At 37.7% G+C, this 15,983-nt stretch overlaps 1 protein-coding gene across 1 annotated transcript in view; it reads left to right on the top strand.

Moving 5' to 3' along the window:
• The window catches only part of ADAM7 (ADAM metallopeptidase domain 7), a 66,690-nt gene extending 51,116 nt beyond the window's left edge, over nt 1-15,574 (top strand). The window contains exons 17-22 of the mRNA XM_019467059.2: nt 5,376-5,456; nt 6,675-6,753; nt 7,261-7,366; nt 7,739-7,838; nt 11,365-11,421; nt 15,485-15,574. Coding sequence (XP_019322604.2) covers nt 5,376-5,456; nt 6,675-6,753; nt 7,261-7,366; nt 7,739-7,838; nt 11,365-11,421; nt 15,485-15,574 — 513 coding nt within the window. The remainder of the gene's footprint in view (nt 1-5,375; nt 5,457-6,674; nt 6,754-7,260; nt 7,367-7,738; nt 7,839-11,364; nt 11,422-15,484) is intronic.
• The last annotated feature ends 409 nt before the right edge of the window (nt 15,575-15,983 follow it).

Here is a 15,983-nt window from a genome sequence, read left to right as displayed (position 1 = left end):
AAAGGGTGTATTATTCCAAGATGAAAAGTTGAGAATGGACACTAAAAATAATAGCCAACTCATCAAGGTTTATAAACACAGGAATATATGGAAAATATAATACTTTCAAAAAAATCAGTTATTCTGAAATAGTATGGCTTCTTTCTGTAATACACCTCCTTTCCTCCCATACCACCATCCCCAAACATTACAGTGTCATTCATATCATGTGATAGAGAAATGAATTGGAAAACAAAATTCATAATGTAAAAAAGGGAACTAGAATTTTAATAATTTAATGGAGCCCTATATTGCAAATCCATATTCTTAACTACTACAGTTTCCCATTATAACAACTAAATATCAAAATGGTGAGGAATGTGTATTTGTGAAATTTTAGGTATGTGTACCAACCACATGCTAGAAAGTTCAAGGACTTTCAATGGTAGAGTATATGAGGCACCACGTTAAAGAAAATATCAGTTTCTTACTCACTCCAGATAAGAAAAGTCATCCAAAAATACCAACAAAATTTTTTTTTAATGTTTATTTATTTCTGAGACAGAGAGAGACAGCATGAGTGGGGGAGAGGCAGAGAGAGAGGGAGACATAGAATCAGAAGCAGGCTCCAGGCTCTGAGCTGTCAGCACAGAGCCCGACGCGGGGCTTGAACTCACAAACCGTGAGATCATGACCCGAGCCGAAGTCGGTCGCTCAACTGACTGAGCCACTCAGGCGCCCCCAAAATTGTTTTGTTTTTTAAGAGATAAACAAAATTGACAAACCTTTAAACAGGCTGACCAAGAAACAAAGGGAAGAGGATTCAAATAATGAAATTATAAATGACAGAGGAGACCTCACAGCTGATATCACAGAAATAGAAAGTATCATAAAAAATACTATGGATAATTCTACAAGTTGAATATTTAAAAGAAATGGATAAATTCTGAAAAACATACAACGTACCAAAATTAAATGATGAAGAGAGAGAACATCTGAATAAACCAAGAGAGATCAAATCAATAATTAATAATCTCCTAACAAAGAAAAATCCTGGATCAGATGGTTTCACATGTGAATTCTATCAAATATTTAAAGAATTAATGTCATTCCTTCTCATCATCTCAAAAAATCAAACAGGAGGAGACACTTCCAAACTCATTTTATGTGGCCAGCATTATGCTCTATCAAAGCCAGAAGAGGAAACTATAAGAAAAGAAAATTATGGGCTAATATGGTTGATGAACATAGATGCAAAAATCCTAACAAAAATATTAGTAAACTGAATTCAGTAGCACATTAAAGGGATTATACACCATAATCAAGTAGGATTTATTCATGAGATGCAAGGATGAGTCTACTTACACAAAGTAATCAATGATACACCTCATTAAGAGAGTGAAATACAAAAATCATATGACCATCTGAATAGATTCAGAAAAAGTATTTGGCAAAATTTAGAATCTTTTCATGATAAAAACTCTCAACAAATTCTGTATGGAAGGAATGCACCTCAATATTATAAAGGCCATACGTGGTAAACCCACAACTAATATCATACTCAATGGTGAAAAGTTGAAAGATTTTCCTTTAAGATCAGGAACAAGAAAAGTGTACCCACTCTCCCCACTTCTAGTGAGCATAGTACTGGAATTACCAGCCAAAGCAATTAGGCAAGAAAAAAACAACAGGCATTCAATTCAGAAAGGAAGAAGTTAAATTTTCTGTTTGCAGGTGATATGATCTTATATATAGAAAACCCCAGGGATACCTGGGTGGCTAGGTCGGTGAAGTGTCCAACTCTTGGCTTCAGTTCAGGTCACAATCTCAGCTTCATGAGTTCAAGCCCCGCATTGGGCTCTGTGCTGGCAGTCCAGAGCCTGCTTGGGATCCTCTCTCTCTAAACTCTCTGCCCTTCCCCCACTTGCACTGTCTCTGTCTCTCTCAAAATAAATAAATAAACTTAAAAAAGAGAGAAAACCCTGAAGGCTCCATCAAGCAACTATTAGAACTTATAAGTGAATTCAGTAAAGTTGCATGATAAAGAACAACATAGAAAAATTAGTCGCATTTCTGTACACTAAAGAAAAAAAAAACCTATCTGTAAAAGAAATTAAAAAAAACAACAACCCCATTTATAATAGCATCAAAAACAATAAAAATGTTTAGGAGTGAATTTAACCAAGAGGTGAAAAGTCCATAGACTGAAAATTATTAAAGACGATCCAAAAATATGTAGGAACGATGAAAGATCTTGAATCACCAAAGCAATCTTGAGCAAAAAGGAACAAAGCTGGAGGCATCACACTTCCTTATATCAAACAATATTACAAAGCTATACAGTAATAAAAACAGCATGGAACCGACATTTAAAACATGCACATATAGGCCAATGGAATTGAACAGAGATACCAGAAATAAATTTATGTGTATATGGTCAACTAATCATTGGCAAAGCACCAACAATACACAATGGGGAAAGGATAGTCTTTTGAATAAATGGTTCTGGGAATACTACACATGCAAAAGAATGAAACCGGATTCTTAACTTACACCATGAACCAAAATGAACTCAAGATCCTTTAAGGTATGAAACAGTAAAGCACCTAGAAGAAAACATAGGAGAAAATCTCCTTGTCATTGGTCTTTGCGATGATTTTTGTTTTGTTTTGTATGTGACACAGACAAAAAAGCAAAAATAAATAAGGGGGGCTGTATCAAAGTAAAACATTTCTTCAGCAAAAGACACAATCAAGAAAAGGAAAAAGGCAACCAATGGAATGGAAGAAAAGATCTCCAAACCATATATCTGATAGAGTTAATATACAAAAGTTTTAACTAATTCATACAGCTGAAGAGCAAAAAACCCCAACAGTCCAATTAAAAAAAAAGGCAAAGGACCTAAATGGACACTTTTTCCAAAGAAGATATGCAAATGACCAACAAGGAAATGAAAAAGAGTTCAACATCATTAATCTTCAAGGAAAAGTGAATCAAAGCCACTAAGAGCTGTCACCCCACACCTGTTTGGATGGCTATTCTCAAAAAGACAACAGGGCCGCCTGGGTGGCTCAGTCGGTTAAGCGGCCGACTTCGGCTCAGGTCATGATCTCGCGGTCCGTGAGTTCAAGCCCCGCGTCGGGCTCTGTGCTGACAGCTCAGAGCCTGGAGCCTGTTTCAGATTCTGTGTCTCCCTCTCTCTCTGCCCCTCCCCTGTTCATGCTCAGTCTCTCCCTGTCTCAAAAAAATAAATAAAATGTTAAAAAAAATTTTTAAAAAGACAACAAATAAAAAATGTTGGTGAGGCTGTGGAAAAAAGGAAACCCTTGTGCACTATTGGTGGGAATGTAGACTGGTACAGACATTATAGAAACAGTATAGCGGTTCCTCCAAAAATTAAAAATAGAACTACGCTATGATCCAGCACCCTCACTTTGGGCACATAACCGAAGAAACTGAAATCAGGATCTTGAAGAGATATCTGCACTCCTAATTTCATTGCACCATTATTTACAGTAGCCAAGATATGGAAACAATTTAAATGCCCTTTAACAGGAAAATGGATAGTGAAAATGTGATATGCATATAAAATATCACAATAATATATACTACATAATTATGGAATATATATAATGGAATATTATTTAGCTTTGAAAAAGAGGGAAATTCTGTCAGTTTCAGCCACCTGGATAAACTTGGAAGACTTTTCATGTATGCTAAGCAAGATAAAGCCTGACACAGAGACACAAATTCTGTATGATTTCACTTACGTGTGGAAGCTAAAGAAGTCAAAGTCACAAAAGCAGAGAGTAGAATGATGGTTGCCAGGTGGGGAAAATGGGGAGATGTTGGTCAAAGCATACGAATTTTCTGTTATCAGTAAATTCTGAAGGTTTAATGTAGAAGGTGGCTATAGTTAATGATACAGTAATGTATACTTAAAATTTTCTAAGGGGGTAAAATTTTAAGTGTTCTCAACACACACACAAAAGTAACTATTTGAGGGGATGGATGTGTTCATTGTTTTTGGTAATCATTTCACAATGTATACATTGTATATAAAATCATTACAATATGCACTTGAAATATATACAATTTTTATTTGCCAGTTATACCTCAATAGAGTTGGAAAAACACTTCCTGATACGCGTTTTTTAAAAGAAATAGGCAAAAATCGGAGTGACTGGGTGGCTCAGTCAGTTAAGCATCTGACTCTTGATTTTGGCTCAGGTCATGATCTCATGGTTTGTGGGATTGAGCCCCGAATCCGCTCTGCACTGACGGTGTGGAGCCTATTTGGGATTCTCTCTCTCTCTCTCTCTCTCTCTCTCTCTGCCTGCCCCCCACGCCCGCACTCACATACTCTCTCTGTCTCTCAAAATAAATAAATAAGCATTAAAAACATAAAGATAAAACAAATAGGTAAATATAAGAATAACAGTTAAAAACTTAAAAATTGGGCAGGGCGCCTGGGTGGCTCAGTCAGCTGAGCGTCCGACTTCAGCTCAGGTCATGATCTCACAGTTCGTGAGTTCGAGCTCCGACTCGGGCTCTGTGCTGACGGCTCAGAGCCTGGAGCCCGCTTCGGATTCTGGGTCTCCCTCTCTCTCTGCCCCTCCCCCACTTGTGCTCTGTCTCTCTCTGTCTCTCAAAAATAAATAAAGGTAACAAAATTTTTCAAAAAGAAAAAATTTAAAAAATGGGCTAAGATAAGCCAGGCAATTATTATAAGCAACAAAAACAACAATAATTTCGTTATAACATGTACAAAAAAGTAACAAGCAAAATGGAAAACAAAGTCAATAAGCATAAATAAGAAGATTAATTGATATGAAAAACAACCAAATGCACAGTTGACAACGGTGGTATAGCAAGCATGGATCTTATTGAACCAAAAGAAAACTTGCAGGATGCCTGGGTGGCTCAGTCGGTTCATCATCTGACTCTTGATTTTGGCTCAGGTCATGATCTTGCCGACGTGGAATCAAGCCCCAGGTCCAGGTGTGTGCTGAGCATGCGGTCTGCTTGGGATTCTTTCTCTCTCCCTCTCTCTCTGCCTCTCTCTCTCAAAATAAATAAAAAGAACAAATACACTTTAAAAAAACAGAAAAAGAACACTTGATAGAAATAATAACATAAATTGTTGCACTTACAACTGTAGAATCTTTGCTAGGTTAACATTTGAAGAATTAGTAAGGATTCAGGCATTTTAATGGTGAGTTTGTATATAACAGTGTTTGATTGTACGCTACATTAATTTCAAATATCTCATCAAACATTTATGGAGGATTTCTTCTACAGAAGATTCTACATGTGTTTTTTTTTTTTATAATAGAAAAAAATCATGTAAATTCTAAGAGCAAGTCATTAATTCGTATTGGTAACTTTATTCCCAGGTGTGCAGCAATGGTGAATGTGTGAAACTCGAAAAGGTCTACAATTCAACCAATTGCTTGTCTCTGTGCAGTGAAAATGCTGTAAGATTTGGCTCCTTTTTAAATTAATGTCTTGCCAGTCATTTGTTTACATAGAACTTCATTCCTGAGCGTGTGTGTGTGTGTGTGTGTGCGCATGTGTGTGTGTATGAGTGTTGATTTTTAAATAAAATACACATTTGGGATCCATGTTTTCATGTATCATCCATAAAATTGATCTAAAGATCCAAACCAGGTATGACTTATAGATATTGCCAGTATTACAAGTATATAGTTTTATCATTGGACTGGTAATCTAGAAACCTAGGAACTTATGTACATATGAAGTTGAAACCTAAAGGATCTATCATAATGTCACTTGTAGTAAAATTATAACAATGTCAACATTAATCGAAAGCTTTTGACCAAATAACAAAAATTGTATATATGTATATGTATATATGTATATGTATATGTATGTATATGTATATGTATATACATATATGTATATGTAAATGTATATATACACACACATATATATAAATATATATAATTACTAAACACTACCTGATACTACCAGTACCTAGCAGTTTGCATTTGTGGGTAACATTTTTCCTTAGTGCAATTAATCAGTAACACTTATATATAAGTTGTATATGTATCAGGTACCCTTCCAAGTACTTTACATATATTACATTTTAAACACTTCATAACAGCCTCAAAAGCGAGTACTATTCTTATGCCCAATATTACAGGTGGAGAATAAGTCACATGATGTTGTGTTGAAGGAAAAGCTGAAATATAAGTACAGAAAGAGTGCATATCCTTAATCATTACACAATGGTCTTTGAAGAAGAAAACATTGCACCACTCTTTTTTCTCATATTAACGTTATCTCGTTATTACTAAGGCTAGTTAGAGCCAGCTGTGTGGCTATGATATGTCTAACTCTAACAGGGCTCTTCTTTTAATAACACTCATGTCTTCTAGAAAGATAAGTAAAGCCATCTAATTCATCTGGTTTTGAATTTGTTAGAATCATTCTCTTGTCCAAAGGCCACCTTCAAAAGTTGCTGCTTCTTGTAATTTCATTTATTTATTTGTTTCCAATGTTGATTTTGATATGCAGTTTAGTTAATTAATCAGTAAAAGTGTGTGTGCATGTGCGTGTGTGTGCGTGTGTGTGTGTGTGTGTGTGTGATGTAGAACCAGCACCAAGCTAAGCGAGGTACAAAACACACATATAACCTGATAAAATTATATGATTAACTATTCTTCCAGGTGGATGGCCCTGAACTTCAGTGCCAGTGTGAGGAAGAACAGGAACATGTGGACTGGGGAGAAAACTTAAATGCTACCAGTAAGCATTCTAGAATATAATATCAAAAGCCTAGACAATGAGAAAGCTTGTTTTCCTTATTTCCCAAGTCTAATACGTATATGTTGTGTTTCCGTGTGGATTTGTATGGTCTTTTTACTATTTTGCATATTGAAACACCTAAATTTGAGTATACTACAATTGCTGTTTCAATTAATGTATCTTCTTCTACTTATATTTGGATAGGATCTTCTAAGAAACTGTAACACAACAAGGCCTTTTTATAGTCAATTAACAACTAACAGTCAACACATTTCCTGCCGATTGTTGTTCTTAAACATAACGGACTCTCAGGTTGAGTGTCAGTTGTTAATACGCATGATAATTTGTATAATGTTTTGGTCTTCTACTTTATATTTTAAAAAAATGGAGGAAGGGGACATTAAAGTCCTTTAAGTAAGGGAGAAGCTGGATTATAATAGCTCAGTTAATACTCCCTTATCCTAAGGTTGATGTCCTGGCTAAAGCTTATGTTTTTTAATGTTGCAGATATATCCATCCTGGTTGTTGTGCTTGTCCTGGTGATTATTGGTGTAGGGGTTGTCACATTATTAATTCGTTACCAAAAATGTATTAAGCTGAAGCAAATCCAGAGGTATGTATTTTCTGTCTAGTGAAATGGGACCACTACTAACGATATATAAGCTCTGTCACTGTAGACGATATTCCCTGGGGGAGAAGTCTAAGCCTCTTCCTGAAGACGAAGTAAGAGTAACAGTAAATCAAGCTTTTACATATTTATGTTCTCATCTCCAAACCCTTATCCCGATGGTTCCCAAAGTTTTGCTACACATTGGAATCATAGAGATTTTTTACAAGAATACAAGAATTTTTTAGTTTCTCCCTCCAATTAAATTGTTATAGGGTGCAACCTGAGTATCAATCGTTTAGAAATCTCCTAGATGATTAAATATTAACCACAGGCATACCCCGTAGCTTATGTCAATATTCAACTTCCTCTTGACAGCCCACCGAGAGAGACACTGGGAGTGGAGAATAAAGGATACTTCGGTGATGAGCAGCAGACAAGGACTGAGCCCATCTTTCCCGACATTCATCCCCTCCACGTAAGCCAATGTCACTTGCAACAGCGGACTGATTTAAAAAGTAGTTGCATGTGTATTCGAAGTAGAACTAGCCCTAAGCTAAGTGATATGGGAGGTGCTAAAGAACAGTTTAACATGATTCCACACCAGTGAAGCCTTTGGTCTACATGTGGGGAAGGAAAAAATGGCAGGACATAAGCAAAGCAAGACACTATTTCACAGCAGAATCTATGAGTTAAATAAAATATTGATTTGTGCACTATCAGAAAAATTTACAAACGTAAACTATATTTTGGGACATAAAACAAGTCAGTAAGTTTAAAAGAATGGGAGTCATACACAATGTTACCAAAACAAAACTTTATTAAAAATCAGTAACAGGGGTGCCTGGGTGGCTCAGTCGGTTAGGCGGCCGACTTCGGCTCAGGTCATGATCTCGCGGTCCGTGAGTTCGACCCCCACGTCGGGCTCTGTGTTGACAGCTCAGAGCCTGGAGCCTGTTTCAGATTCCGTGTCTCCCTCTCTCTGACCCTCCCCTGTTCATGCTCTGTCTCTCCCTGTCTCAAAAATAAATAAAACGCCAAAAAAAATTAAAAAAAAAATCAGTAACAGAAAACTATTGCAAAAAATCTCCAAATGAAAATTAGATAATAAATTCTAAAGAACACCTGGGTCAAATAAAAAATCAATAGGGAAAATGGAAAATACTTTAAACTAAAGGAAAATGAAACAATACCTACCCAAATTTGTGGGAAGTAGTGAAACCAGTAAAGGAGAGTTTATAGCACTAAATACTTATGCTAGAAAAGAAGAAAGGTATCAGATCAATGACATCAGCTTTCATTTTAGGAAACTAAAAAAAGAAAAGCAAATAAAACTCCATGCCAATAGAGGACAGGAAAACGATAAATATTGGTCACCAATGAAACTAAAAACAAAACAAAACAAAATCCTGTAGGAAGACAATAAAAGCAAAAGCTGTTTTCCAGAAATTAATAAATCTTACAAACTTCCAGTCACACGAAGAGAAAACAGTACGAGAGTCAAAATGACTATCCGGAATCATAAAGGTGACATCCCAGGAGAGTAATGTCCCTTATTAAATTGACAATATTTTGAATATGGAGATTAATTTGAAAAATTATTATTTTAACATATATATATTTGACAGTGTAATTCAATAGTAAACTTTTTGAAAGTTTCAAATCACCAAAGCTTACTCATGAAGAAATAGATTACCGAAATATCTCCATATTTAAGAGAAAAATTGAATTTGTAGTAAAAAAACTTTCTACAAATAATAATAATAATAATGGGTGAATTCTACCAAACATATAAAGATGAAATATTACCAATTCTACATAAACTCTTCCAAAAAATGGGAAAGAATGGATACTTCCCAACTCTTTTAACAAGGACAGAATTTTTCTGTTATCCTTCTAGAGAAAAGCATTATAACACAGAAAACTGTTTGCCAATATTTCTAATAAATATAAGTGCATAAGTACTAAATTTTAGCAAATTGAATTTCACAATGCATAAAAAGGATATGGTATTGTGACCAAATGAGGGTTATCCTAGGAACGTAAGGAAAATTTAACATTAACAGACCAATCAAGCTAATCCACGGTATCATTTGGCAAAAAGTAAAATTATATGACCATCTCAATAGATGTGGGAAAAGCATTTGGAAAAGATGTAGTCTGTGTTCCCGATAAAACTCAGTAAATTAGGAACATAAGGGAACTTTCTGAACCTGGTGAAAGTATCTACCAAAAAACCTATAGCTGATATATTTATGGTTAAAAAAACTGAATACCTTTTCTATAACAACAGGAACACAGCAATGATGTCCACTCCCACCACTTCTATTGAACATTTTACTTGAGACTATAGCCATTACAATAAGGCAAAAAAAAAAAAAAAAAAAAAAAAATTAGAGAGAAAAAGAGTAAACCCTTTTGATTTGCTGAAGACACTATCATCTATAAAAAATCCTATACTAGGGGTGCCTGGGTGGCTCAGTTGGTTAAGCACCTAACTCTTGATTTCAGCTTAGGTCATGATCTCACAGTTTGTGAGATAGAGCCCCATATTGTGCTCTGTGCTGGCAGCATGGAGCCTGCTTGGGATTCTCTCTCTCCGTCTGTCTCTGCCCCTCCCCCACTAGTGCGCTCGCTCGCGCTCTCTCTCTCTCTCTTAAAACAAATAAATAAATAAATCCTATAGTAAAAAAAGTGAATTTAGTAAGATTTTTTTTCAATATACGAAATTTATTGTCAAATTGGTTTCCATACAACACCCAGGGCTCATCCCAAAAGGTGCCCTCCTCAATACCCAGCACCCCCCCTCCCCTCCCTCCCACCCCCCATCAACCCTCAGTTTGTTCTCAGTTTTTAAGAGTCTCTTATGCTTTGGCTCTCTCCCACTCTAACCTCTTTAAGATTTTAAGATATGAATCTGTGCACAAGAACCTATTGTGTTTTCATATACAAACAAGAATATAGCTGGTTATGGAATTTCAAACATTCAGAAATTGACTTTACATTCGGATGCTAAAAGATCTGCCTTGGTCAATTCTTACTATAATACATAAAGAAACTCCCACTCTTCTCCAATGTAAGTTTGTTTTGTGAGTTCTTAGACTTCTTCAGTATAAGAGAATAACTTAGGGAAGAATATTTCCCCATGTGTTTTGATATTTGTACATTTACTAAGTGTTTTCTAGAGATAGCTAGAAAATTTATTGTGCAGGCTTAGAAAACGGTCATACTTGCCAGAACACTTAATTGCAAGGATAATAGTATCTCTTTTTCCTAGCAAAGAACTGCAGAGTCCTTGGAGAGACTTCCAACCAGTTTTTCAAGTCCGCACTACATCACACGGGTATGGTCCCTTACCCCCTTTCTGTTGGGTTGTGCTAGTCTGTGGCCATTTCAGTAATAATTTCGGTGTCACTTAACTATTTGCTGGTTCCTTGAAAAAGTCAAATAATATAACAAAGCTCTGAAAGCACCAAGATTTTCAACTGTCTATTTTTCAAATGAACAATTCTCATTATGCTGTCTATATTAGTAGCTAAAAGGGTGTGATTAAGATAGCTTTCAGTCTCTGGTTCCCCAGAATCCTCCTCTCCCACAAAAGGATCTCGGAGCGTGCCACCCAGTTGGGATGGGACTGAATGATCATTTCTCCCCATACCCCACTCAACCAGTACCGTCCATTTTGACAAATTATTTTTACTGGGGTTTCAACAGGGATGTTTTCACAATGGAAACTCCAGCGCTTGAAAAATGTTTGGAAATCTCTTACCAAATACACGGTTGGAGAGATCCACCACAAAGTTTACAAGGAAAAAAAAATGGCTCCGGATAAGGCTTCACTAATCAGGACTATCTCCCCATCGTCTCCCATAACAATGTACAAACTTTCTTAGATTGTTCATGGATCAAGAAGAGACCGTCTGCATGTGATGTGCTTGTGTGTATGTGTGTCTACGTGTGACATCTGGTACAGTTCCTGACACAGCACAATTTGTGTATTCCAGAAATCTGCAAATAAAGACCCAAGAGGAATCGCAGATCCCAGTCAAAGTGCCAAAGAGGTAGGTCCCTGGGACCCACTATTGATGGAGAGGGGACACCCTCTGTCCTTATCAGAAGAATAACATGGTTGGAATTGTTTTCTCCCGTGTGCTAAAATTTCGAAGAGACAATTTAACAGAGTATGTTTCAGTCTGAGAGTTTCAAACCTGACTATGGGAGCAAGCTAGGATTTAACAGTGTCAGAGTCTTGGGCATTTTAGACATAACAGAAACAAAACTTCTTTCTTAGACTTTTCTTGCCCAGAGTATGCACACTTACGGTTTCTCATGAAGAATTTTTTTTCAAATGTTTATTTATTTTTGAGAGAGACGGAGTGTGAACATGGGAGGGGCAGAGAGAGAGAGAGAGAGAGAGAGAGAGAGAGGAGACACAGAATCCGAAGCAGGCTCCAGGCTCTGAGCCGTCAGCACAGAACCCGACGTGGGGCTCGAACTCACAAACCGTGAGATCGTGACCCGAGCCAAAGTGGGGATGCTCAACCGACTGAGTCACCCAAACACCCCTCTCATGAAGAATTTTAAGGACCAAATAGCACTGGTAATTACGGAGAAAGTATCATTCCTAATGGAACAGTTATTTCATGTTTGCTTTATCAAAGTTTCACCTACTAAATCAATAACTGACTCTATCTGAGGGATGATTTCACTTTTTAAGTGCAATGGCTATATTAGAAAATTTATCAAAAAGTTGTGATTTTTGTCAAAAGGAGACAAAATGAGCACTGTGGCTACATTTCAGAGTTTCTGTTTTCATTCCTTCATTCATCCATTCATCGATTTCTGTTGAGTTTCTACAATGTCCTGGGTTAATCAGAAGTTTCCCCCACAAAACATTCTTTTTTCATCTTTTTTTTTTTTCATTTCAGAGAGACGTAGAGAGGGGAGTGGGGAGGGAGGGAGAGAACCTTAAACTGGCTCCACACTCAGTGCAGAGCCCTACATGGGGCTCAATCCCAATCGTGGGATCATGACCTGAGCCAAATCCAGAGTCAGCACTCAACTGACTGAGCCACCCAGGTGCCGCCCCCATAAAAAACATTCTTCACAAGAAATCTTGCCCAACACACTTTCTGTGTTGGAAAGGGGAAGGAAGGACATTTCTAATGGTCCTTCCACTCCTTAATGATGGACATGTCTCATACTGACGAATGGAGAGAGATGGCCTTAATGCAAGAAAACTGTTTGGCGTCCTGTAATGGAAAACAAAATGATTTTCTCTCTTTTGTGATAGGCTTGTTCATTTCATAATGACTGCTTAATTAGCCATGGCTAAGGAGATCTGGAAAAAATGCGAACAAGCATAGTACAACAGAATCCCGCAAAGTTACTGTAATTAGCAGATAACAATGAGTAACTGAAATACAATGTGCCGTAGACTTTAGAGAAAATAACTTCTTTTTACCCGTCTGTTTCTATTTAGAGCTTGAAACTGGATATCCAAAATGGCTGTGCAAGGCTAGGCTGAGGATTCTGGATGAAAGATCTTCATAACCCTCCCTCGATACTTGCTACACAAATTCCTGGTAGTTTTTCAAAAGTTCGTATCAAGACAGAAAATGTTGATGAGAAGCAACTTCTTTCTGTAATCTTTACCTGTAGAATTTACAGCCTGTAGTGTAGACATATGCTACAAAAAGATTCTTCGCGTTTTTCCAATGACTAATACAATATAATACAATAACAAAACTAATACAATACTAATACAATAGACTAATACAAAATAGTCTCCTTGCTCTAGAATTTTCCTAAAGAATGTCAATCTGGTTACTTTAAAAAAGACTCTTAACCTTGAGGATATTAAATTACACCCCTGAGTCTAAGGAGCAAAACACTTCTTATAAAAGTTTATTTCTTTGGAATCATAAAACTACTGAACCTTAATTGGAATATGACACGATTGCCACTAATTCTGGTTTCAATGAAGTTCTCTCCTGCAGAAACGCCAAGGAATTCGGTGCAGGAAGTCATCTGATTCCACTAAATAATTAAAAGGTAGAGGGCTGTCTGGCTCATGTCTTATCAGTGAAGGAGGCAGGAGAATAGTCCTCTTCGCTACAGAATAGACCTTAAAATTGTGGCAGCAAAGGAGGACATGAGATGCTTCTGGTTAAATTCCTAGAATCTCATCTTAAATTCCTAAATTTTTAGAATTCCTTCTAAACCTGACAGAGAAATCAGAGGGGTTATAAGAATTTCAGAAAATTAACTCCAGCAGAGAAGAAATACTCACGGCTCCCCTTAAGTGCTTGTGAGATCCTTGTAGTGCACAGATTTGTGCAATTACTGTGCAATTTCTCTTCCGTCCCTAGCCTTCCCTGATTCTGGTGTGTGGGGCTGTCCAAGGAATGATGTCGGATATGTCTTATGCCCATGTTCTCAGCACTTTCTCTTGTATTATTTTCTTTTTGTTAATGGTTAAAGCTGCATCAATTGTTTCTTTGTATACTAAGGTGAAGTTTTCAAGTGCTAAATGAGAATTTTATGATTCAATAAATAAATAAATAAAGCAAGGAAGAGAGCTGGTTATTCTTGGTGAGATTCTTCTTGCTTTACTTGACTAGCTGATGTGAGGACACAGTGAGATCAGCAAAGGACAGCAGGGACTCAGCATTTCACACCTAAGCAAGAATTCCATAAGCGTTTGTTTTTTCTGATTAAAACCACTCATTTGAGAAAGAGTGTTGACGATTGCCCACTGAAAGCAAAAGATGCTAATTTAACTGTTTTATGACTCTTGAGGATATAGAACAAACTGAGGGTTGCTGGATGGGAGGTGGGTGGGCCAGATGGATGATGGGCATTTAGGAGGGCTCTTGTTGTGAGGAACGCTGGATGTTGTACATTAGTGATAATTCACTGAATGCTATTCCTGAAACCAATATTACACTACGTATTAACAGACTAGAATTTAAATAGGAACCTGAAAAGATTTTTAAAGGACAAATGTTTTAGGCAAACTTGTGAAAAAAAGAAATTGTGTGTCGTATATACTCCTTAAAGCAAACAATAGTCTTCTGATGTCCAAAACGAAGGGACAGTCACATACTTGTACTTGCTTGAACAATACATATGTTGCTGAACAATATATATATCTTGTCTTCTTGATTCACTATGTTTCTTCTTGCTCTTGTATTTCTTCCAAAAGACTCACCATCATCTCTGCCTTGGGTTCCACATTCAGCCAACTACTAGTTTCCAGTGATCTTTCTTTCTTTCTTTCTTTCTTTCTTTCTTTCTTTCTTTCTTTTTCTTTCTTTCTTTTTTTTTTTTTTGCAAATTTTTCTTCTCTTTCTCAAATTATAAATATGCCTGGCATCACCTGAGTCCTCCTGCTTTGCTGCTTCATGCCTAGATAATCACTCCGGACTTCTAGTCTGCTCCCCCATTCTTCAAATAACCCCAGTGGCCCTCTGCCGGGTAAGCTTCCTTTTTACTTTAGGGAGTATTTTCCGTGCTTGCCCTTATTACTTATCAGAGGCCCTAGAGACTTGACCTATGCTTCTTTCAGATGCTGCCACCCTGTGCCATGTTTCTTAGGGATCTTCTTCCAATACTGTCTGCAGATTAGGAAGCAATTTCATGGTTCCCTTGGAGGGAACCAGCAGGAGTGCTGTCCCTGTCCCCAGTTATGGAGCCAGGTATGATTTCATAGCCCTAATATGTATGGCTCTTATCACCTTGGACAGTTTGCATCTTTTCCTTCGAACCAACAGTTGCAGACAGAACTCCTGTTGTGAAAGAACAGACCTGCAGGACTTATGGGCTAAGGAACTCTGTCTTCCTCCTCAGCCTGTGAACTGCTTGCTTTCCCACCCCATACACAGATAGAGAACCTTCCTGATGCTGGAACTTGCCTAAAGTAAGACAGAGCTCGTTACAGCTCTGGGATGTTGTGTTTTGGGGTACTGAGTTACTCTCGGTAGCTGGGTCCCTGTACCCTCTGCCCTGGACAGAGGTGGATTTATCCAGAAGCTAATAAAGCTTGAGCTTCAGGGTCTATTCCGTGCATTGCTCCTTCCCAGACCTTTTATCTAATTTGACATTTACATTTTTTAATGACAGTGGGCTGGTTTGGGTTGGGAAGTGAGAACTCAAATGAGTTCAAATGATGTGTCGGCAATAGGGCCTATACCTAAGAAGCAGACAGGATAAAGATGCCCTGTGTTAGGCAGAAATTGGTGGTTCCAGGAAGGGCAAGGAGACGACCAGCCAGAAATGGGATGGGGGGATCTGGGAATGAGAGCAGCATGGCAGGTGTGAGGAACCCTCAGCAAACCCGTGGCCAACTGGGGAAAGGCTTGGGTGGAGGTGAGTTCCCAGACAGCACCACAGAGAGGAAAATCCAAGAGGGGAGTGAACTTTGTGCTCCCCAATCCACCCACAGATAATGGCCGAGGGCCAGGGCTTTACCAGCAAGCTGAGTTTGAGCAAAACCTGTGTGCAAATCACCAAACCCTGAGCAATGCAGACCCAGCGCGACCCATAGAAAAACAATACAGAATACAAAACTAAGGAACGCCTGGGTGGCTCAGTCGGTTAAGCATCCGACTTCAGCTTGGGT

The sequence above is a fragment of the Panthera pardus genome, unplaced genomic scaffold (genome assembly GCF_024362965.1).
Source record: "Panthera pardus isolate Hobbes unplaced genomic scaffold, ASM2436296v1 HiC_scaffold_13, whole genome shotgun sequence".
NCBI classification, from domain to species: Eukaryota; Metazoa; Chordata; class Mammalia; order Carnivora; family Felidae; genus Panthera; species Panthera pardus.
This window is presented reverse-complemented; position numbering and strand designations above follow the sequence as displayed.